Raw genomic sequence first — 23,057 nt, forward strand, 5'->3', positions numbered from 1 at the left:
CCACTTACAGCACGAGTCACACACACAGGAAGCACAGCCCATAGTCGGCATAAGGCAAATAGAAGCTCTGAGAAGATCTGGGCCTGACACTTCAGGAACATCACCTCAATGAGTCAGTTTTCGCCAGGCGCAGACTCAACCACATGGCCCTGGCTGACTCTGTGGTTTGAATTCAGTACCTCTGACTGATATCCGTGCTCCTTACCTTCCCCCGCAGATGTACTTCTTCACGATGAGCACCCCAGCTACGACTGTGACTAGCATCAATCCCACGGTGGCCAAGATGATTGGGACAGAATTTGACTTGGAATTCTGGACAAATTAAAACACAACAATTTCAGGTGTGCATATTCTAGGACTGCATTCAAAGGGGCTGTTCCTTCCCCTTTGTTTCTCTGTGAGCAATCTACAATCTTTAGGCACTTCGTGCTTTCCCAGCGCCCCCCTGGCGGTCCGTCTCCATGCCACTGGAAGAGTACACCACTCACAGAGGGTGAGCAGAACTCTGGCTGCCTCGGCGCGGCCTGAACGGTACGGCCTTCAATGTCCCAGTTACACTGGGGGCCTTGGCAGCAACCTGCGTCAAAGAGCCATTGTGGCTGTTGCCTGCTAGCGGTGTAGGAGTCATGGAGCACTTAAGGTCATGGCGGGAAAGGACGACTCTGAGAACAGTGGGCTGAATGAATCTAGAACAGGGCCAGCACCCGGGAAGAAGCTGTGCCGATGCCATATCAGGCAGGACATCATCTGACATTAAGACTTTTGTTTGTACTTAATTTTTGGTATGTTTTTACAAATGAGCCTTTTCATATCATTGTCGGAGTGTGATGGTGTGACCTACCTATTTTTTTTTTTTTTTTTTTTTTATGACGAGACCTACCTGCTTCTGGTGGGAGACATGGAGTGTGTGTTTTCAGTGTACCCAAGAGGAGGTGGAGCTGGATTCTGGGACAATTTGTGTCCCTGTGGGCGGGAGTCCTGTGCAATCACAGGCACATACACTCTGGGAACAGTCGCCAGGAGTGCAGGGTGGGGGTGCAGAGGAGGAACCTGCCCCCTGACAAGTACACCCTCCCCCATTTCTCTCCCACAACCTTCCTAATTCCACCCGTGTCAGGCCCTCATCCTTAGAAGGCCGGAAAGGAGGTGACTGTAGATTGGCCACCTCTCATTTTGTGGATTAGGAAACTGGGGCCCACAGCTGACTACCCCAATCACACTGCTGGTCCAGAGCTTCTTTAACAAGAGGTTTCCTCTTTACCGTTTCCCACATCGCAGCCAGACAGCTCAGTCCTACAGATCTGTAATCAGGCCCATAACTTGCTTCTACATCAAAAACTCATTACCATCATGGTTCAGTTGTCCACTCTGAACACACTCAGCGTACTCGGCACCGAGACCACCTGAACTATGGCCCAGGGCTCCTCTCTTTCACATATGCAAGGCTCCAGCACTTTATAGCCAGACTTCAAGCCTTTTTCCTCAATGACTGTCAGCCTCAGAAATGTCCTCAACCCAATGCTTCCAAGACTCAGCTCAACTTTATGGAGTTCCACTTTCATTCCCCCATTAGTAGATGAGTTTATCATTGCATGGGTGACCCATCCACCATCCTAATGGTTTCCTGTGCAAAGTGAGGCCTGCTGGAAGTGGTTTGACCACTCTGTATTCAGTAATAAAATTCTTAATGCTGTTGTTGCTTTGTTCCAGGCAGATCTACTTTAAACCAGATCTACTTTAATGTACCTGCTTTTCAGGACTCAAAAAGTTGCTTGTGCATTTCTTTTTCAAGTCTTTTACTTCTCGAACTGGATTCACGCCACCTTGGCATCTGTCTCCTGGAATTTTTCGGTACCTGAAAAGGCAGAGACCATTTGTTATCAGACCATTAGGATGTATTCCTGGATTCTTGCCTCATTCCTGGAAACAGGATGTGAAGAGCTTCTCAAGCTTACACCACCTTTAGGCCTGAGGGGAGAGCCACAGGAGTGTTTGGGGGATATTGTGTAGTTTCAGGCCTTGAAAAGACCAGGCATCCCCAGCCTTGCTGCAGGGGCATGCCTACCTTTCTGCCTGAAGAGATGGGGCCAAAGAACCGTGACCCAAGGAAAGCACATTAACATGTGGTATAAAAAGGGGAAGGGAAGTGTTTAGCAGGGGAGGGAGGTACTGTGTCTGCTCCAGTACAGCGGCAACTTACATTTAAACGAATTAAAATTAACTCAGTGCCTCAGTTGCTACACAGGGTTAGTGGCTACCATGTCGGACACAGCAGATCAGAGGGCCTTCCCAGCACCGCAGAATGTTCCATCAGACAGTATTTGGCTAGCGTGCTTCCGAACACTGCTTGTGTGGAGATCTGGGGTCTCGCTCTGCCTGCTGAGGACGTGTCTGCCCCGATTTTGGAGGAGAGCTGCCTCACCCATTTGTTGTCAGGTGCTCCTCTCTGCCGTACAGACAAAACTCCAGATCGTGGCCTTTTAGTTCTGGCTGTTCCACACACTTGGAGTCATTTTCTGGACGGAAGTAGCCAAAATCACTGTAAGAGTCAGCAAATAAAGTATCTTTCAGAGTTGCTGGAAGACAGTCAAGTGACTAGTACTGAAGGTTTTGTGTGGAGCAGTGGAAGATTAATATTCCAGTCTTTGGAAGCAGTTCAGTGTCATCTGTAGAGAAGGTCTACTTAGGGAAACAGGCATGGAGAAGACCAAACTGGGGGGCCATGGGCAGCTTACAGGTAGGCCTGGAGAGCTTAGGCCTCGGGAGCTGGGGCCCCCCTGCACAGACAGCACTGGCTCCAGGCAGGGGCCGACTGCACAGGCCAGGGACTCATGACACCAAAAAACTGTGGCATCAGCGACAGATCTAAACCCACACCGCTTAGTGATCTTTTTATTTCCCTCCTGATCACTCGTTACTGTGTTCTCTGGCAGGGTGCCCTAGGGTGTAGGTCAGATTCTGCCTGCCCCATTTCTGTCCCTCTGTCTCCAGTGTGAATGCCCTGTCCTGCCCTCCATCCTACCCTATCTCTCCACCACGCTTCCCATCCGCCCTTTCCCCTAAGAACTGACACACTCCCCCCTCTCAGAGGCTGATGCCTTACGTGAGCATCCTTGGTCCGTCCTTCCTCCTGTCCCGGGACCTTGCTTCCCTGAGGGTGTAGAGGGACCACCAGGCCCGTGCAGCTGGGGGCTTCTCCTTAGCCTATGTGTTTCCTCTTCCTTCTCTCTCTTCTTAAAATAATATTTTGGATTTTTTCTGTTATACTCTTACTTTGCATTCTGTGCATGTTGGCTTTAGCCCCCTCTACAACTTTGGGGGTAAACTTCTAAGGCCCCCAGGACTCACTAGACCTGCAACCCTGGGGGGCCCTCTGGTCTGGCCTGTGCTGTGGCACCTAACACACTGCCTGCCCCAGCCCCTGGCCAGCTGTGCTTGCCTGTTTCTCTCGGTTTCCATCTTCTAACCTGGAAATGCACACACTTTCCAGCGTCAGCAAGTCATTCTCTTAGCCTGTGTCTGAGCATAATTATTTGTTGCAACTAAAACTTGTAGGTCTCACCTCTCTAGAACTCTGAGCCTCCATTTCCAGTACCTGCTGGACATCACCACCTAAATCTGCTGACAGAACCCCAAATAAATGAAAACATCCAAAACGCATCATGTGTTCTCTCTCAAGCCAACCTCTCCCATCACTTCTCTGTGTTTGCCACGGTGCTACTTTCCTTCCATTATCTAGGCTGAAAAGTCAGCCTGGGCATCCCCTATTTGTCCCCTACTCGCTTCTTTATCGTGGCCATGGGGACTTCCCCTCATGGCCGATCTCCCAGCACACTCTTCCTGAGCATGCTGGTGGTATCTACTCTCGTACCGGTCCACTGGCTTTAAGGACTTGTTTCTTCCCAGATGTGTAAGGACAAGTCTTACCGCTTGCCAGGGCCTAGCTCAAATGCTACCTCCTCAACAAAGCAACAAAGCCTTTTTTTTTTTAGATTTTTAAATTTATTTATTCATGGGCGGGGGGTATGTGGCAGAGACACAGGCAGAGGGAGAAGCAGGCTCCACGCAGGGAGCCCGACACGGGACTTGATCCTGGGTCTCCAGGATCACACCCTGGGCTGAAGGCGGCGCTAAACCACCAAGCCACCGGGGCTGCCCAACAAAGCCTTCTTTGACACACCTCCTTTCAGCTCTAGATGGAATGGCCTTTCCCTTCGCTAAATCCCCGAGGCACTGTTTCACCGCATAATTCTGTGCATCTGACCAGGACAATCAACAAAAAACTTACTGTCACTTTGTGCTACCCTGAGCACAGCAAGGATGCAATGGACGTTTGGGCAATGAACTGATGCTGCTTGTACTTCAAGGTGTTTCTGACAAATGTTAGGGAACGGGGTAAGAAGAGAACAAGCGATGCCAAGACACCAGCCCTCTGACAGTGGGGAAAATTCTGGCAAAAAGTTTAGGTATCCAATCGCACATGTCAGGGAAAATGTCCTTCCTGCTCACAAAGTACACATTTCTCAAGCATGGGAGGGAAGTGCGCAGGCTCTGGAGTGGGGCTCTAAGGAGCACAGTCCAGCTCTTCTGCTTCCTGGCTGGGCCACGGTGTGGGCTGCAAGTTAGTGGGGACCTCTCTGAATCTTCTTTCTTGGTGAGATAGAAATGGCAGCAGGCCCTATCTCAGAGGCTGCTGAGGTTAAATGTAAATTGCTCAGGATGGGGCTGGCTACTGGGTCCGTGCTCAGTAGACGTCAGGGGCTGCGTGTACTCCAGATGATCAAATCTAATGTGCCCTCAAGGAGTCGGGAGTTTACCGGTGGAACCAATCCATGCACAATAACCAAAACCTAGCAGCAGGCATCCTGCAGGAGCCCTCATGAGGGGAAGCTGGGGAAGGCTCCACAGAGGCGAGAAGGGCGCTATGTATTAAAGGCCAAGTAGGACCTCCTCAAGCCTGGGGGTCCCGCAGGGAGCATGGGAAGACTTCACGGGTGGAGGAAGCTGCGTAAACAACAGTGTGGAGCTTTGACGGAGCACAGCATGTCTGGAAAGCAGGGGAAGGCCAGGTAATTAAGAGCCTGGTCTGTGTGATGAAGACAGCCCGCTGGAGCATCAGTGTCAGCAAGCTCTAGCCCCAGAGGGACACCGCAGTGATCTGAGGGATCCTGCTCCTTGTGGAAGGACAGCAGGTCACCCCTGGCCTGCTCCACATACAGACGTGAGCCACACAGGCAGGACCACCGCAGTCAGACCGGGGGTTCGCTCCATCCCCCATTCCCCTCACCCGCAGTTCTAGAGAAATGTCTATGCGGGAGGACACGACTGCTATCTGCCTGCACTCTTTCCAGATCCTTTAGGATTCACCTTACCTTCCTGCCAGTATGTTCTGCAAGAAACGAGTTCCATGAGGTTACTGGCTATGACGGCATGCAGCCCCTCTCATTTGTGCTAAGTTACCCTGCTTGGCTAGGTGGGGCCTGTCTCACCCTTAGATAATCAGCTAACTCCACGCTGGCCGTGTCACTAGCCCTGCACCCGGCGGTTCTGAACTCGAGGGAGTCCACCACGATGGCCTCTAGACCCTGATGGGACATCTGGACATCACCACCCGGATGCCCCCTCCTGTCTCAGGACAGAAGCACTCTCTGCCTTCAGGCGTGCAGACAATCCAAAACCTAGCGCCCTACTTGCTGCACTCAGGCGGTCGATATTTAGGAGCACAGGAGGCCCAACCTCCCCCCAGCTGCTGCACTGCCCTTCCCGGTGGTTTCGACACTGTCGGCTCCTCTCTGGGTTTGAGTTCTCTTTCTCCTTATACACCTCTCTCCCTTGCTGTCTGGTGTGACAGATCACCTGTCTGAGGACTGTAACTGTGGATCCCTTCTCTGTGCCTCCAGCTCCTCAATAAGCAGCAGCAGCAGCAGCTCGCCACACTCGGGGAAAGAAGGATTGAAATCCTTTACAGCCCCTGAAGACAACTGCCTTTTGCCCCCTCCCACCCAGCAAAGGGGCTAACAGGGATGTGAGGGGGGCCAATACCAGAGGAAGTCCTCCAGGGAGCAGGGACAGACGGACGGCTGCTTGGTCACGACATAGTCCCGGCCATTCTGGCAGACGGATGACTTGCGGAGCCGCAGATACTGTTCCTTGTAACCCAAGATGCAGCCATCTCCATAATCCCCGGGGTCTGCGGAGTGAGCCAGCCATATGGTATAGTCCTTCTCCTCACCTAGAGAGAACACAGGCTGTTCAGGTGACTGCCTGGCCCCACACCCACACGTGAGAGGCGGCTGCAGGCGGGGAGGAGAACACGGATGGGAAATGGGGGTGTCTGACTCATCCTACTGCCTCATTTTGGAACTGCAGATGAAAGTTGCAGGACTTGAAGCCTGCTAGCAGTTGGCATCACTCATGTCAGGGGAGGACTCTTCATGTCTCACCGTCCATTTGGGTATTAGGAAAAACCCTATTTGTTTCAAAGTGGGCAGCTGGATGGGGGACGTCAAAGCTCCCTTTGAGGTGGAGAGGTTGCTGTCTCTACGTCTGGTACACCTGTGCTCTTGGTCAGCAGGAGCTGCCACTAGTAAGCAGCCAGGTGTTCCCTTTCAGGACAAGATAACAGCCAGCCCAAAGCAGGGGTTCAATTTCACCGTTAGGTTACCTTGCCTCAAGCAGAAGAAGACAAGGTCTTTCTAGACCTTTAACTCTAGTCAACTGGCTTTCCAATAGACGGTTGGTGACAGTCAATCTGGTTTCGTGAGTCTTATCATACTGGAAAAATGACTCAAAGGCTATGGCCTGAAGACTATGCATTAGGTTTTTATCCTTTGGGATATGAAGACCAGCACAGAGCCTTTTAAGAAGCAGGTGCTTACCAAATCTTTTAATGGCATTAAACTTTAGGGATAACTGTAGAGCTGCCTTACGAAGGAAAAACTCGTAAGCTGGCTCCTTTACAGCCTATTTCATGAATCTGGATAATAATGACTCTCGAATATTAAATCATATTTAAACACCTGCAGAAAAGTAAGGTCCAAACGAGTGCTCCTGCTTCCTCCAGGGGTCACTGAACTAACATTCTGAGGAAACAGAGCCAGCATACAGTCTAATAACAAGACCAGAACTCAACCAAAGTGACCTGAAAACCTTAAGTCTTTTATTATAACACCCCAGAGTTCACAGGGTGGGGGCCTTTTCTCCAGTTTTCTCTTTTATCCTCCATATCTTTCAGTAGAATGTCAGCATCTTGGGTACTGGGGGCCTGGGTTGGGTTGTGATTCTTTAGCAACAGCTTGCAACAAACATTTTACCTCCTTTTCTGAAGTCATTTCCTGTCCCTTGAACACGCCTTCCAGCCTGAAGTCATAGAACTCTGAAATGGTCAGTATGGGCTTCGTGCTTGCCCAGTAGCCATTCTAGAGCCTCACTTGTGACGGACATTCAAGCCAAAACTCTTTGCATGAAAACTTGCCCACTTCAATGTTTTTTTTTTTTTTTCATTCAATGTTTAATAAGGGACACAGGCAGATGCTCTTTGTGATAGACTTCCCTCTAAAGCTTTCTCTCTACAGTTCTGTTGCAATCAAGGGTGAAAATCCCTGAAATGTCATGAAGTAATTTAAGATAAACACAAGCATGCACCATCCTTACAAGCAGAAGGAAGTCCTATAGAATGTTACAGAACTCTACCAGTGTGAAGCCAGGCTCTCCTACATGACAGCCTTCGCCACTTATGGCTAGTCTGAATTGAGATTTACGATAAGGCTAAGTGGCAAATATACACTGGATTTTGAAGCTTTAGAAGAGAAATGGACACCTGAGTGGCTCAGCGGTTGAGGGTCTGCCTTTGGCTCAGGGCGTGGTCCCAGAGTCCTGGGATCAAGTCCCAACATTGGGCTCCCTGCATGGAGCCTGCTTCCCCCTCTGCTTGTGTCTCTGCCTCTCTCTCTTTCTGTGTCTCTCATGAATAAATAAATAAAATCTTAAAAAAAAAAAGGAAAAGAAATAGAAAATACAAAACATTTCATTGATAATTCTTAATACTCCTTTTAAATTTTTTTTAAAATTTATTTATTTATGATAGTCACACACAGAGAGAGAGAGAGAGGCAGAGACACAGGCAGAGGGAGAAGCAGGCTCCATGCACCGGGAGCCCGATATGGGATTCGATCCTGGGTCTCCAGGATCGCGCCCTGAGCTAAAGGCAGGCGCCAAACCGCTGCGCCACCCAGGGATCCCAATTCTTAATACTCCTTACATGTTGAAATGATAATATTTTGGATATGTTAGATGATTGTATTATTACTAAAGTGGATTTCACTTCTTTTGCTCCTATAGTGCAGCCAACAGAATAATTTAAATGGCATATGTGGTCCTTGTTTTATTTCTCTTGGACAGTGCTAGTCCAAAGAGGGAAGCTGCATTTCTGACACCATTCCATTGCCTGGTTACCCACATGGGACATCCTTCAACCCTTTTCCCTATTCATTTTCTTATTCCAGCTCAAAGAAATGAAACTGAATTGGTTATTTAGGAAAATGGGCTTCTAAGCTTCTGGTAGAAAATGCCAAGGGAGATACTCACAGTTCCTTTCAAGGACATCTTTAAAATCAATGGTGTAGGAGACCCACTGGCGAGTCAGGAAAGATTCTGTGAAACCCCAAATGCTGATATTCATGGACCGAGCTCCAGGTTCTGAAGCTAGGCCGGTAAAGTAGATGGGCTCCCTGGTGAACATATAGGTCTGCCAACACTGACCCTCATCCGTGGAGAACCTGAAACCACAATTAGAGAATAGTTGTGACAGACATCAACATGTTCTGGAGTACCAGGAAACCACTCTGGCTGTTTGATCCCAAACCAGAGAAAACCCTTCATATTTTAGGTTATGTCTTATTGATAATTATGTTAATTTTTAATGCCTACAGTTAACAGGGTAGATAAAAAGGATTCATTCAAAGAGTACAGAGGAAAATGCCTTTATAAAAATTCTTTCATAGGGAAGAATGGGCTTATAAATAAACAAAACAGGAATTATTTTATGTAACTTATACTTAAGGAGTCATCTTCCACCCCAAATGCTTAAACACTCCTGTAAGATTCTCATGGAGAAAAAGAAGGATATTTTTAAAAAGTGACAAAGTGTTAGCTAGAAGAAGTCAGAGGAAAAAGCAAAGCCACTGAACGTGGGTTACATTCCCTTCAAGAATGTTCCCTACAGTTGCACAGGATGCACCATTTGAATCAGGGTCAGTAATCAGCCCACCCTGACCCCCACAACCAAAAAACACCCCACAGTTGCCCCCTATGCAGATAGTGTGGGTGGAGTGGAGCTCATGCATACTTAATCACATTGATAGGATGGCTGCTGTGCTCAATGGCCACAATGATGCCTCCGGAATCCAAGATGGTGTAATAGTGGGGTCCTTCCAGCATCTTCGTCCAGGAGTAACCCCCATCATCTGAGATGTACACATCCGGGATCATCACTGAGATGGCATCCCCTACACTACCTGCAACACAATCCACCATCTCATCAGCCAAGATCAGCAACAAAACACAGGGGATTTACTGCAGAGAGAATAATTTTCGATGAATTTTCTCTGATAATTTCCCATCGTGCTTCTTGTAACAGAAAAAAGGGCCACAAAATTTGGGAAAGGGAGAAGTCACGTTTCTCTCTCTAGGAAAAACCCAAAGTAACATTATCGTGCAAAAAATTCTACGAAGGATGATAAAAGTCACATATGGTGGTTTTGTTATAGGATTCAAGGCTTGGACTGAGTCTCAGTGTGCTCAGCTGATAGTTCCCAGGGAGATGAGGGGAGAGCTGCTTACCGTGGGCAATGACTATGCCGACGGCCTTAGGCTCTGAGAGTGGGGCCATCGGAACATTTAGCTTCTGGGAGATGCTGTAGGAAGCATGAATATGAAGGCTGCACTGTGAAAAGAAACCAAAGCTTAGATTAAAATCAAAGTGCTATTTTTTACTCATCTCAGAGCCTTCTATGGCAGTTTTGAACTTAATCCAGACTTCAGTGGGATACCCCTTAAAAAAAACTGTGATAAAATACACATACCATAAAGTTTACCATCTTGACCATGCATGTTTAAGTGTACAGTTCACTAGGATTAAGTACATTTACAATATTGTACCACCATCACCACCATCTCCAGAGCTTTTTCATCTTGCAAAACTAAAACTCCCCATTAACCAATAATTCCCAGATCCCCCCAGACCTCCAGACCTCCCAGAATGAGAACCACCATTCTACTTTCTGTTTCTATGAATTTGACTATTCTAGGTACCTTACAGAAGTGGAACCATATTTGTTTTACAACAGGCTTATTTCACTTAGTGTTATGTCCTTAGGGTTCATCCATGTTGTAACAAATGTCAGAACTTCCTGCCTTTTTAAGATAGAATATTATTCCGTTGCATGTGTGTATGTATATATATATATATATATATATATATATATATATATATATATATCATACTTTGCTTATCTATCCATATGTCAATGGACACTTGGCTTGTTTCTACCTTTTAGCTATTGTGAACAATGCTGCTATGAACATGGGCACACGAATAGCTCTTTGAGACCCTGCTCTCAATCTTTTTGGATATATACCCAGAAGTAGGATTGCTGGATATGGTAGTTCTACGTTTAATTTTTTGAGGAACCACTATACTGTTTTCCATAGCGACTGCACTATTTTTCATACCCACCAACAGTGTACAAGGGTTCTAATTTCTCTACATCCTTAGTAACACAGGTTTTGTTTTTGATAGTAGCCTTTCTTGTGTGTGTGAGATGATCACTCCCTGTGGCTTTGATTTGTACTTCTTTAATAATTAGTGATGTAAAGCATCTCTTTTTTTAAAAAATATTTTATTTATTCATGAGAGACACACACACACACAGAGGCAGAGACATAGGCAGAGAGAGGGAGAAGCAGGCTTCACGCAGGGAGCCTGACATGGGACTGGATCCTGGGTCTCCAGGATCACGACCTGGACTGAAGGCGGCGCTAAACCACTGAGCCACCTGGGCTGCCCATGAAGCATGTTTTCATGTGCTTATTGGCCATTTGTATATTTTCTTGAGAAATGCCTATTCAAGTCCTTTAACCATTTTTTAATTTGGGTTTTTTTGTTGTTGTTGTTGAGTTATAGTCCCAATGGGATATATATTTTCTAAGATTTTATTTATTTATTCACAAGAGACAGAGAGAGACATAGACAGAGAGAAGCAGGCTCCCCAGAGGAAGCCTGATGGCGGACACAATCCCAGGACCCCAGGATCATGCCCTGAGCCAAAGGCAGAGGCTCAACCACTGAGCCACCCAGGTGCCCTCCAGTGGGATATTCTTGATTCCAAATGCATTAGTATATATCTGGGAGCAAATTATGTAATTATTTTCTTATGTGTAATGTCTTAGTTTATCTTATTCCTGCATTATACAAAGCCTCTGATCAATACTTAAAGCCTGATTCCACACAGATAAACTTGATAAACACTTGACATTGTTTAGATACTGTACAAGATGTGGTGGTGATTAAAAGTAAGACCTAGTCCTGTCTTTAAGAGAGATTTCTGAGGGGTGCTGGGGTGACTCAGTCAGTTAAGCCTCTGACTTTTGGTTTCGGCTCAGGTCATGATCTCATGGGTCTTGGAATTGAGCCCTGCATCAGGCTCTCTGCTCAGCAAGGAGTCTGCTTGAAGATTCTCTTCCTCTGCCCCTCCCCCCACACGTGTGAACTTTCTCTCTAAAAGAAATAAATTTTTTTTATTTTTACTTTTTTAAAAAGATTTTATTTATTTATTCATGAAAGACACACACACAGAGACAGAGAGAGGGGCAGAGACACAGGCAGAGGGAGAAGCAGGCTCCATGCAGGAGCCCGATCCCAGGACCCCAGGATCACGCCCTGAGCGGAAGGCAGGTGCTAAAACGCTGAGCCACCGGGCGTCCCTGCCACGCTGATTCATTCATTCATTCATTCATTCATTCATTCATTGCCACACTGATTCTTAACTGATCCCTGGCACTCTGCATTCAGCAGCATAGTAAAACACAAAATTGTAGCCTTCAGTTTTTTCTTTAAAAGACAAATAATCCATAGTATCTGGGCTTTTCTTTGCAGTTCCTTTTCCTACATTCAAAGTCACTTTCATTACTCTCATTTCCCAACTTTCCACTTGTAGCTGTGGCCCCTAATCATGTTCATTAGTCAAAGGCCTGGCACTGATCAGAGCAGAATGGGATGGCTGCCTTGCTCCCAATACACAGGACACTTGGGGGTAAAACAAACCTCATTCTTGTTTTTTGCCGTAGCATCACATTCACTGTTTTCAGGCTTCCTCAGGTGCTTCCACCTTCCTCCTTGGTCAAAAGTGATCATAGTCTGGATGGAATTATCTGAATGAGAAAATAATGATATTAAGTCTGAAACACCAGAAGCATCATCTTAAATTTCTTTTTTTTTCTTTTTAAAGATTTAATTTATTCGAGAGAGAGAGAGAGAGAGAGAGAGAGAGAGAGAGAGAGAGAGAGAAACACAGGCAGAGGGAGAGGAAGGCTCCCTGTGGGGAGCCCGATGCAGGACCCCGGCATCACAACCTCAGCCAAAGGCAGACACTCAACCACTCAACTACCCAGGTGCCCCCTCTTAAATTTGTTTACCATTGCATCTCTCTCTCTCTTGAGACGATATAATACCATTAAAAGTCTGGAGTCTCACAAGCTTGTAACATCCAACAAATATGGCTCAGTGTTGGTGAGAACTCCAGGATACTTGAGGAAGATTTCCCACCTCAGTAGGACCCAGCTGATTCCAGATACCATCTAGACTGATACTCTTGAAAGATACCTTTTATCTCCTCACCAACACAAAGAGGCTGATGTCCATTCTCCTTGCTTGCCTGCTTGCCTTAGAAGTAAAATCGACACTGGGAAGGCATCCCAATCCTTCCTCAGATAAGGCCAGGATATCAGGCTTGTTTTAGGGACTCTCAAGACTTGAATGTATATGTGTAAGTGTGGCATAATAATTCCTGGTTTTGGTCTGTCCACTACCCTCTCTTATACCTTTTCTTTTTTCTACATGTCTCATCAATGACATACACTACTGCAGGTTTTTTTAAAAATTTTTTTTAGGTTTATTTATTTTTTATTTTTTTAAAAGACTTTATTCATGAGAGACACAGAGAGAGAGAGGCAGAGACACAGGCAGAGGGAGAAGCAGGCTCCATGCAGGGAGCCTGACATGGGACTCGATCCTGGGTCTCCAGGATCACGCCCCGGGCTGAAGGCAGCACTAAACCACTGAGCCACCTGGGCTGCCCTACTGCAGGTTTAAATTCAGAAACAATTTGCTTTGAGATTTCCAAGAAAAATCAAACGAGAAAGCCAGTGAAGGACAATTCATTTAGTCAATAAATATTTATTGTGTGTCTACTATGAAGACTGTTGTGAGCCTTTGGGACTCTATCAGTGAACGAAACAGGAAAAAACTTTGTGAAACATACATCCTAGTGAGGTCAGACAGACGAACACCAGATGCTATAAATAGGCAAATTATATAGTATGTTAGATAGTAAGTGCTATGAGAAAAACCTGCCCAGCTCAAGAGAGGCTGAATGTGTCTGTGAGGAAGGGAGAGCAGACAAGCTTCCAACAGAATAGCCAGGGCAGGTTCTAGTCAGAAAGCGACATATGAGCAGAGATGGGAAGGGGCATGGTATCATCCTCACAGCTGTCTGGGGAACAGAGAACAGTGCCTGCAAATCTCTAACCCGCGTGTTTGCAGAGGGCTGGAGTGACCAGAATGCGGTCAGCAGAGGGGAGAGGGGTGGGAGGTGAGGTCAGGGAGGAAATGGGACCAATACCATTTAGGACCTGCAGACCGCTGCAAGATCTTTACAAATAAAAACAAACCACCCCCACCTCCTACCAAAAAATAAATACATATATGAACAAAACCTTAAGAGTCATTCTGTACTTCAGAGTGACGTGTTTATTTGTATAACTGGGCCTGAGGGAAGGTGAGCTCTGCAGAACCACTGAGTATAACACAAGAGAAATGCTGGTTACCGCTGTGCCCTCTACAAGGAAGAAAGCGGGTAGTGGTTCAAACTCAAGCTCATTCCTCTAGTCCTGAACCTCTCCATATAGAAAACTTATTTTTTTTAATTTAACACTTATTCTAAACAACATGGAACCCCAAAAGTCTTTCTTTCCACCTGCTATCGTTTTGCTTTTTTTTTAGTTCTATTTACCATGACTTATGTAAAATAAAGGGCCAGAATCTATATGGATAGGCTTGTAGGCTAGGCAAGCAACATTCCTGGGGGGACAGGACCATTCTTCTCCCGCAAAACCTCAACTCCCAACACTTTTGGCTGAAGGACAGCTGTGGCCAGACTCACCTTCTGAGAGCACACTGGTTATGTAGACCCCACGGAGGGAGGTCACGTTGGTAAAGTCTGTCTCGCCACCTGTAGTGGTATAGAGATGTCGATCCAAGGACTTGGAATAGACAATGCCTCGATCGTCTGAGGTAAAGATTGTGCCATATCCAGTATCTGAAATAGGTGAACAAGCAAAAACACTGTCTTGGGAGGGAACAGAGAGAAAACAACAGTCCAACTGTACACATGGCTGCTTGCATACATTAGCCAACTGTCTCTCTTCATGATGTGGATGCAGACCTGAGAACAGGTCCTGGTTTGATACTCGTGAGTGTGATGTCCACCTTTAACTCCAGCACCCAGCATGGTGGATGCTGTTTGTTGGATGAATTAGGTGCTACAGAAAAGCCCTTCCCAGGTATATTCAGATGGCAGAGGCAATGCACTTATATTCATTTCATACATATCTCTAAATCTTTATATTCCAGAACAACTCTTCTCAAACTATTTGTGGTGAAGGATTAATTTTTTCTTAAGTTTTATTTATTTAGGATCCCTGGGTGGCGCAGCGGTTTAGCGTCTGCCTTTGGCCCAGGGCACGATCCTGGAGACCCAGGATCGAATCCCACGTCAGGCTCCCAGTGCATGGAGCCTGCTTCTCCCTCTGCCTATGTCTCTGCCTCTCTCTCTCATTCTGTGTGACTATCATAAATAAATAAAAAAAAATTTAAAAAAAGTTTTATTTATTTAAATAATCTCTGTACCCAGTGTGGGGCTCGAACTCACAACCCAAAGATCAAGAGTAACATGCTCCTGACTGAGCCAGCCCTGATGTATCAATTTTTAAATTTCTATTATTATTAGCACAAACTGGTCCTCTGTGACATATAAAAAATTAATCACAAGAAGAGTGAAATACAAAAGAGAGAGGAAATATAATCCATTACTTTTAAATGATTACATTTAACAGATATAAGATTACTTTGTCAAATGTCTATAGATGTTTCTCAGTGCTTGCTACTGCTTTCTGTGCTTACTTGGTAACAAAGAGTTTGCAAACCAGTATCAGTCCTCTGACCATTCTTTAAGCAGCACTGCTCTAGAATACCTGGACATACACATAAACCATATTACAGGATCAAAACAAGGGGCCTTCTTAACAGAAACTGTATTATCTGTAAGATAGTGTATTCAGTAGGATACTCACTAATTAATGCCTATGCCTACGGGTAAGAGGAAAAGTCAACATGTAAGAAGGAAGCTCAAAGTAGAACATGATACTTTTTTTTTTTTTTATTTATGATAGGCACACAGAGAGAGAGAGAGAGGCAGAGACACAGGCAGAGGGAGAAGCAGGCTCCATGCACTGGGAGCCTGACGTGGGATTCGATCCAGGGTCTCCAGGATCGCGCCCTGGGCCAAAGGCAGGCGCCAAACCACTGCGCCACCCAGGGATCCCAGAACATGAAACTTAAATCTCTATGCATCAAGGGTGGGCCACTAAAAAAAAGCTCTTACCTCCAGGTTCATCTACATGCATGAACACCATGTCATCATTAGCTGCTAGAATAGAGTAGAACTGTTCCTGCCCCACAGAAGGTAGCTGGGCCATGCTCCATGTGTCCCCTTGATCTGTCGACACATGAATCCTTCTTGTTGTATCCTGGAACAAATGCCAATATTTACATTTTCAATTTTCTTTTCTTTTTTTTTTAAGATTTTTTTTTTATTTATTCATGAGAGACACAGAGAGAGAGAGACAGAGACAGAGAGACAGAGACACAGGCAGAGGGAAAAGCAGGCTCCATGTAGGATTCAATCCCAGGACTCCAGGATCACGCTCTGGGCCAAAGGCAGGTGCTAAACTGCTGAGCCAAGATGCCATGTATAGGGACATGAATAGGAACACTATTATTCATAATTCTGAGTATCATCCATTTCCTCATATAACTGCTGTAAATGACAGGTCCAGTACAATTACCAAAGCAATTTCTAACCCCCAGCAAAGTTCCAGGCAAAGGAACAATCCATTCTATTGTAAGTAAGGCTATCTTGGCCTCCTCTTTGGCTTCCTCATTCTAGTATGGCCCTGTAAGACAAAATCTTTCCAACCTCTGACATTCCCATTTCCTTCAATTGAGCTAAGGGTATGATGGAGCCACCATTAGTTTGGCTTTATAGCCATTTGCATATGCTTGCTCAGATAATTCACAAAATTACAATTGCTGCACAAAAGTTTGATCCCTTTGAGATAGTCCTGACATAATCCAAAGAATTAAATAATTAAGAATCCAAAAATTGGAGATGAAACCCATGCTTGGGAGATCACAGGGAAGTCAAGATGTGACGTATCTCCTCTTTACGGAAATAGGTGTCGATGAACAGCCATAATGAAGGTCACATGCACAGGCTGGGAAGTGGCCAAGGAGAGGCAGGAATTAATATAAAGGAGCTAATCAGGGAGTAGTTATCTGCTAAAAGGAGTCCGTTAAGGAGGCAATTAACACCTCCTCTTTGATAAACAGCTCAACACAGTTGGCCAGGGCACAAGAATTAGTCCCAGGGCCTCCTTATGTTAAATACTTTTTAAAATTCAGTGACAAGTACATTTAACTTATTTTTCTAATTTATACCTAGGCGTTTACTTTCAATCATACCCATTATTACACTTAGAAACTAGAATTCAAAAGCATACAGTAGGATGATGATTTTATAGATAGTAGCAGTACACTGTCAGAGGCTACCTCTGGAATCTGCTTTCGACCATGGTTCTACCTTTGGGTAGTAAGCAAGTTATTCAATTTCCTCAAATACAAATTGAGGCAAGAGGACCTGTTCCTAGGGTTGCTGGGAAGATTCTATGAAACTGCTGGAAGTTATGTGTAGTTACTGTGACTACTTCCCCTTCTCCACTCCCACTCTCTCTGAACCCATGGTAATCAGCCTGTTAACCCCAGTCCTCCGATGAAACTCCACTCATCAAGGTCAAGGTCTGCAGGTAGGTGGAGAATAGCCTCCTGGGGGCAGGAATGGAAGCACCAGGCGCAGTGGCAACCACCACTTTGCCAACTCCAGTGGATAATTCTCAGGACTCCTTTAATTCAGCATCTCTGTTGAGTTTCATGTAGCCAACCTCCTTCTTGAGGCAGTTTCTCCACTTGGCTTTCGTGGCTCAGTCCACTTGGTTTTTTTCCTTCCTTCAGTCTTCTCTGCTACATTCTCATCTCTTCCCAGCCCCTCAGTGTCATCAGGGTGCTCCAGCGAGTGCTCAGTCTTCCAGAAGATATCATCTATCATATAATTCTTCATATATCATATATCATATAATCATATAATATATCATATATCATATAATTTGGGAAGACTCACGTGCCCAAATGCTCACTCGACATTTCCACTTAGATATCTAAGAGGCAATCTCATCCCCAATACCTAATTCTTGATTTTCCTGCTACAAACTTGGTTCTCTTGCCATCTCGGTGAATGGTACTACCATTCACCCAGTTGCTTAGGGCAAAGACTCTAAAGTTATCCTTGGTTCCTCTCATTTACTCCCTCGCAAACCATAGCTAATTCATCAGCAAATCCTATTGGGAATACGTTAAAAATATATCCAAAATCTTACCACTTCTTCCCTCATTCATATTAACAGCCTGGTCCCACCTACCATCTCTCACTGCTGTCAGGGCCTCCTAGCTGTACCTGGTGCTTCCATTCTTGCCCCCGGGAGGCTATTCTGCACCTACCTGCTCTGTCAAAAGGGAAGCCAACTTATGCCAGTCCCCTGCTCACCACCTTTCACAGCTTCCCAACACATGAAGAATAAAAGCCAAGGTCTTAATCATGACCTATAAAGGTCTTGTTTGATCTGACCACTGGCTCCCCCTCTTTGGACCACCCTTCTGTGTGCTCCAGCCATGCTGTCCTTTTCACTTTTCTTCAATATTTCAAACATGTTCCAGTCTGAGGGGCTTTGTGCTTACTGTTCCTTCAGCCTAGATGTACACAGAACTAGCTCTCACTCCAGCTGGGTCTCAGACAGCTCATCCAAACCACCCTACCTAAAACAGGACTGCTCCAGTTCCAAGCACATTCTGTTTCCTTACTCGGTTATATGTTTCTTTATAGATTGGATCATTACTGAATATAATGTCCTATTTATTCATTTAGTATCGAATTCCCTATTTAAATATAAGCTCTGAGAGCAGGACCTTTATCTATTTTGTTCACTGCTATATTCCTAGGGCCTAGAACAGTACCTAGAATATAGCAGGTACCCAATTAATGTTACCTATTTCTATTATCAAATTGGATAACGAGCAAGTGGATTGCTTTTTTTCAGACGTGTCTGAGTGAAGTCCAAACTTTGGGACTAAATGTCATAAAACAGATATCAGAATTCCTGTGGTGACAACAGGCTGGAGTGCAGAGTAGCCCAGAAGAATCAATCAGCCTCTCAAAAGAATTACCTCCAAATGTTAGCGATACTAAATGTTGCAAAAAGGCAAGAAACTGTCAGTACTAGTCATAATAGGGATCCATTTAACACATACTTAGAGAAATTTCAGAACCTCCAAGAGAGGCAATACACACCTTATCAGCCATCACAGAGGCAAAAAGGAAACGTCCCCCAAGACCAAATGAGTAGATTTTCACACCAATGGTTTTGAAGCTTTTCCCCAAATCTGAAGTTCTCCATAATTCCAGTGCCCCAAGGTCAGCTTCTTAAACAAGACAAAACATGAATTAAAATTTCACATACAGGTGAATCTCTAGTTCAAAATAACTGTTTAGAATGTTCTTAATTTTATAGCTAAAGGATTTTTTAAAAATATTTTATTTATTTATTCATAGAGACAGAGACAGAGACAGAGACAGAGAGAGAGAGAGAGAGAGAGAGAGAGAGAGAGAGAGAGAGGGGCAGAGACACAGGCAGAGGGAGAAGCAGGCTCCATGCAGGGAGCCTGATGTAGGATTCGATCCTGGGTGCCCGGGATCATGCCCTGTACTGAAGGTGGCCCTAAACTGCTGAACCATCCAGGCTGCCCAGCTAAAGGATTTTTAATTCTACGCATGTTAGTCAAGTGATAATGGAAAATACCACACATTAGACATAGGGAATTCATAATTTGGGTTTTATTTTTATACATGTAAGATTTTGCACTGGATGGAAAGAGAAGAGTTTACTTAATTTTTAAAAAATATTTTATTTAAATTCAATTTGCTAACATAGTATAACACCCAGTGCTCATCCCATCAAGTGCCCTCCTCAGTGCCCATTGCCCAGTTACTCCAACCCCTCACCCTCTCCCCTTCTATAAGAGTTTACTTAATTCCAATACAGTGTTGCATAAACACATCACAGCCACAGCGTACTGTTTTTGCTTTCTTCACGACACACTTATCTTACTCTATTTTAAGTAGTATTGTTTGAGTTTTCTGTTTTCTTGCTCATCATCTAACCCCCTACTGGAATTCAGGCCCCAAGAGAGAAGGGCTTGGGTGCCTTCCTCTCTCCATCCTTAGAACAGTGATTCATACTACTGCAGGTGTGAAAAATCAATGAATGAAAAAATGAAATGAATTTGTTGAATGAATAAATGAAAGATAATGCTTTCTGCTTTAAAACGGTGTCACAGATTGGAAAGCCAACAACATCCACTGACACAAACACAACCCCCATCCACTTCTGCGGAAATCACTATGCATTTCAACTTGTTATTGTCTGTAGCCTAATATTTACTTTATTAAATACGCTGGTAAAATTAAGTACATTGTCTCTATGTATATCTTGCATTTTTATTTGATCTAGGTTCAAGATCTCCGTCTCCTATTTAATCTCTACACTTCCAAATTTAAAAAATCCTTGACAGTTATCTTAGCTATTAAAATTACTAGAGAATGGAAGGATCTTTGATGTTTCTATCTCTTATAACCCAGAACATTCTACTATGAATGGACAACAGAACACTCTTATTTGGAACTAAAATACTACTTACTGCAGGAGCCATTCGCATAGGTGGTAAAGAAGATGGTGTTTTCTGAACCCCTACAGACAGACAAAGAGAGAAAAGACAGGGTTCAAGACAGCTGAACATCAACTGCAGTCACAAAGCTCTAAGCAATGCTGCTAATGATAAGCTCCATCCACAGGGGCCAGCCGAACAGCCTTCTGGGATGGGATGCTGTACGCCAGACTCTCCCAGCCTCACTGGTCAAGGCCCCCCGCCACAGCCTGGCCCCAGGATTTCCTCCAGCCCACTAATTCTTCACGTGAACTCTTCCAGCTGGGCAGACTGGTCTGTTTACTCTCTGCAAGTCTCCCTCTTGCATTTGCTATTCCTATTTCTGGCTTAAATGCTTTTTTTCTCTCATGTAACCAAATCTTACCCTCACAATCTTTAGGGTCTAGCTTAAAATCTAGCTCTTTCATGAAACTTTTCCTGGCACTCCAATTGGAAAGCTTCTTTGCTACACACTTCTAGAGCAGTGATTCTCAACTGGGGGTGATTTTACTCCCCAGGGGACATTTCTGGTTGTCACAGCTGGGGGATGGGGAGTTGTTGCTAGTATCTAGTGGGAAGAGGCCAGAAATGCTGCTAAACATCCTACAATGCAGAGGGCAACACCCCCACAACAATGAATTGTCCAGTCCAAAATGTCATTAGTGCCAAGGTTGAGAAACCTTGTTCCAGAGCACTGTGCCATTCTGTACCGGCGGCTCAGCACTCCCGTCTCCTATTTAATTATTTTAATCCAACAGCTTCTGACTTCTTTTCCTTCTACATTATTAGGTTCTTCAGGACAGGTATGAAGTTTTAGGATTTGTTTCCCCTCAGAACCTAGTTCAATGCTTTGCATGTGCTAAATAAATTAGTTCTTTCATATTGAATAGATAGCTAGGTCAGACGTTGAATAATTTAAATTCTAACTTGGAAAGGGAGTTTTCAGGAAAGCAGGTTCAGACTCTGATAGTACTTATGGATTAGCACAAGCACAAGGTGCAGGTCTGAGCATGTTCTTTCAGCACTTCAGGCTGTCAATTCCAGAAACCAAAGATCTACAAGTTATCTTACATTTAGATGCTAATCAAAGAAATGGATCATAAAAGTAAAAAATTAATATTGGATACAAAATAAAATACCATTAGTTTTTTTTTTAAAGATTTAAAAAAATTTTTAAGTAATCTCTACACTCAATGTGGGACTGGAACCCACAACCCTGAGATCAAGAGTTGCATGCTCTACTGACTGAACCAGCCAGGTGCCTCTAAATGTTTAGATAGATAGATAGATAGATACATTTATTTATTGATTCATTCATTCATTCATTCATTCATTCATTCATTCGAGACACAGAGAGAGAGGCAGAGGGAGAAGCAGGCTCCATGCAGGAAGCAGGACACCAGACTCGATCCCGGGTCTTCTCCATGATCACGCCCTGGGCTGAAGGTGGCGCTAAACCGCTGAGCCACCTGGGCTGCCCTAAATGTTTAGTTTTAAAGATGAGTTTTCTGTTTGTTTCTTTTGGCTTTATTGTGGTATAACTGAAATATAACATTTAAAGTGCACACTGTGGAGTGTGATATATATATCAAGGTGAGTTTTAATGACCAAAATTTATTTTAGGCTTACTTAAACACACCCTATATACTTTAGATGCGTCGAGAGTGAAGTAATTTGTTAACTTAGTAATCTTAAAATTCCTTCCTTCCTGATAAGACCATATAAGGCACAAACCACATTCCTTAAAATACACAGAATGAATGCAGATGTAACATGTGTATCATAGCAGTGCAGCACAGACCTCATTTTACCAAGAGTTTCTGGGGAAAGGCTACTCTAAGCAGTATTTTTTTAGTATTTTAATTTCAGGAGATATATTTGGCAATGTCTGTATTACACATCTCCCTGACTCCCTAAGTAGAGGCCATTAAATATTAAATTCTTTCTTGGGACTATGGGTCACATTCATGAGCATCAACCATATGGAACCACAACACAGTGTTCCCATTAGAAGTTACTGAGGTCCGTGTGCTCTCCTGGTCTAGCATTAAATCATCACATCCCGTCAGAGTCTGTTTCTGCTTGTACAGTTACACCTCCACGAGGCTCCCAGGCAGAGGTTTCTCATGCTGGCATGGGCTTGTTGTTAGCACTCACATACCCAACCTCTGGCACCAATATGCTATCAACAGGAAAACTAGACTAACAAATGTGCTAAAATTAGTCAAAGAGAAAGAAGAAAGAGGCTCTAAACAAGAGTGTGAGCCTAATCAGAATTTTGGCTATGAAAGTTTTTAATTCAATTATTGCTCAACCAACTCCTAAACTCTCCCAATACATCTTTCTTCATAAAAGGTAAAAATGAAAGCCCAGATATGTTAAGCCACTGACTGTCCAGTTTAGAACAAAGGTGACCTGACTCCCAAGTAAGAGTCCCTCCACTGCACAGGTGGTGGTGGTGGGGTGTTCCACCGAGAGAAGTGAAGGATTTTTGGTGCACAGACAGCGTGACTCTGCTGGTCTGGAAGCTGTCTGGGCTTTCTTCCTGATTCCCTGCTGCATTCCACACAACTGAAATGGATCTTCAGATGAAGGAATATAAATCTGGGTACAGGGAAATACGTAAGTCTCC

The 23,057-nt window shown here is 44.6% G+C and overlaps 1 protein-coding gene across 2 annotated transcripts in view; it reads right to left on the reverse strand.

Moving 5' to 3' along the window:
• The window catches only part of SORT1 (sortilin 1), a 65,859-nt gene that overhangs the window by 5,010 nt on the left and 37,792 nt on the right, over nucleotides 1–23,057 (reverse strand). The window contains exons 7-18 of one of the 2 annotated variants that reach the window (XM_055339708.1): nucleotides 20,420–20,469; nucleotides 19,014–19,141; nucleotides 15,939–16,083; nucleotides 14,439–14,594; nucleotides 12,323–12,429; nucleotides 9,841–9,943; nucleotides 9,347–9,515; nucleotides 8,587–8,777; nucleotides 6,043–6,232; nucleotides 2,423–2,539; nucleotides 1,747–1,855; nucleotides 206–312 (exon numbers count right to left, since the gene is read on the reverse strand). In XM_055339708.1, the coding sequence (XP_055195683.1) occupies nucleotides 206–312; nucleotides 1,747–1,855; nucleotides 2,423–2,539; nucleotides 6,043–6,232; nucleotides 8,587–8,777; nucleotides 9,347–9,515; nucleotides 9,841–9,943; nucleotides 12,323–12,429; nucleotides 14,439–14,594; nucleotides 15,939–16,083; nucleotides 19,014–19,141; nucleotides 20,420–20,469 (1,572 nt within the window). Of the gene's footprint in view, nucleotides 1–205; nucleotides 313–1,746; nucleotides 1,856–2,422; nucleotides 2,540–6,042; nucleotides 6,233–8,586; nucleotides 8,778–9,346; nucleotides 9,516–9,840; nucleotides 9,944–12,322; nucleotides 12,430–14,438; nucleotides 14,595–15,938; nucleotides 16,084–19,013; nucleotides 19,145–20,419; nucleotides 20,470–23,057 lie in introns of both variants that reach the window. The other variant, XM_055339706.1, reaches the window with a different exon arrangement.

The sequence above is a fragment of the Nyctereutes procyonoides genome, unplaced genomic scaffold (assembly GCF_905146905.1).
Source record: "Nyctereutes procyonoides isolate TBG_1078 unplaced genomic scaffold, NYPRO_anot_genome, whole genome shotgun sequence".
Taxonomy (NCBI): domain Eukaryota; kingdom Metazoa; phylum Chordata; class Mammalia; order Carnivora; family Canidae; genus Nyctereutes; species Nyctereutes procyonoides.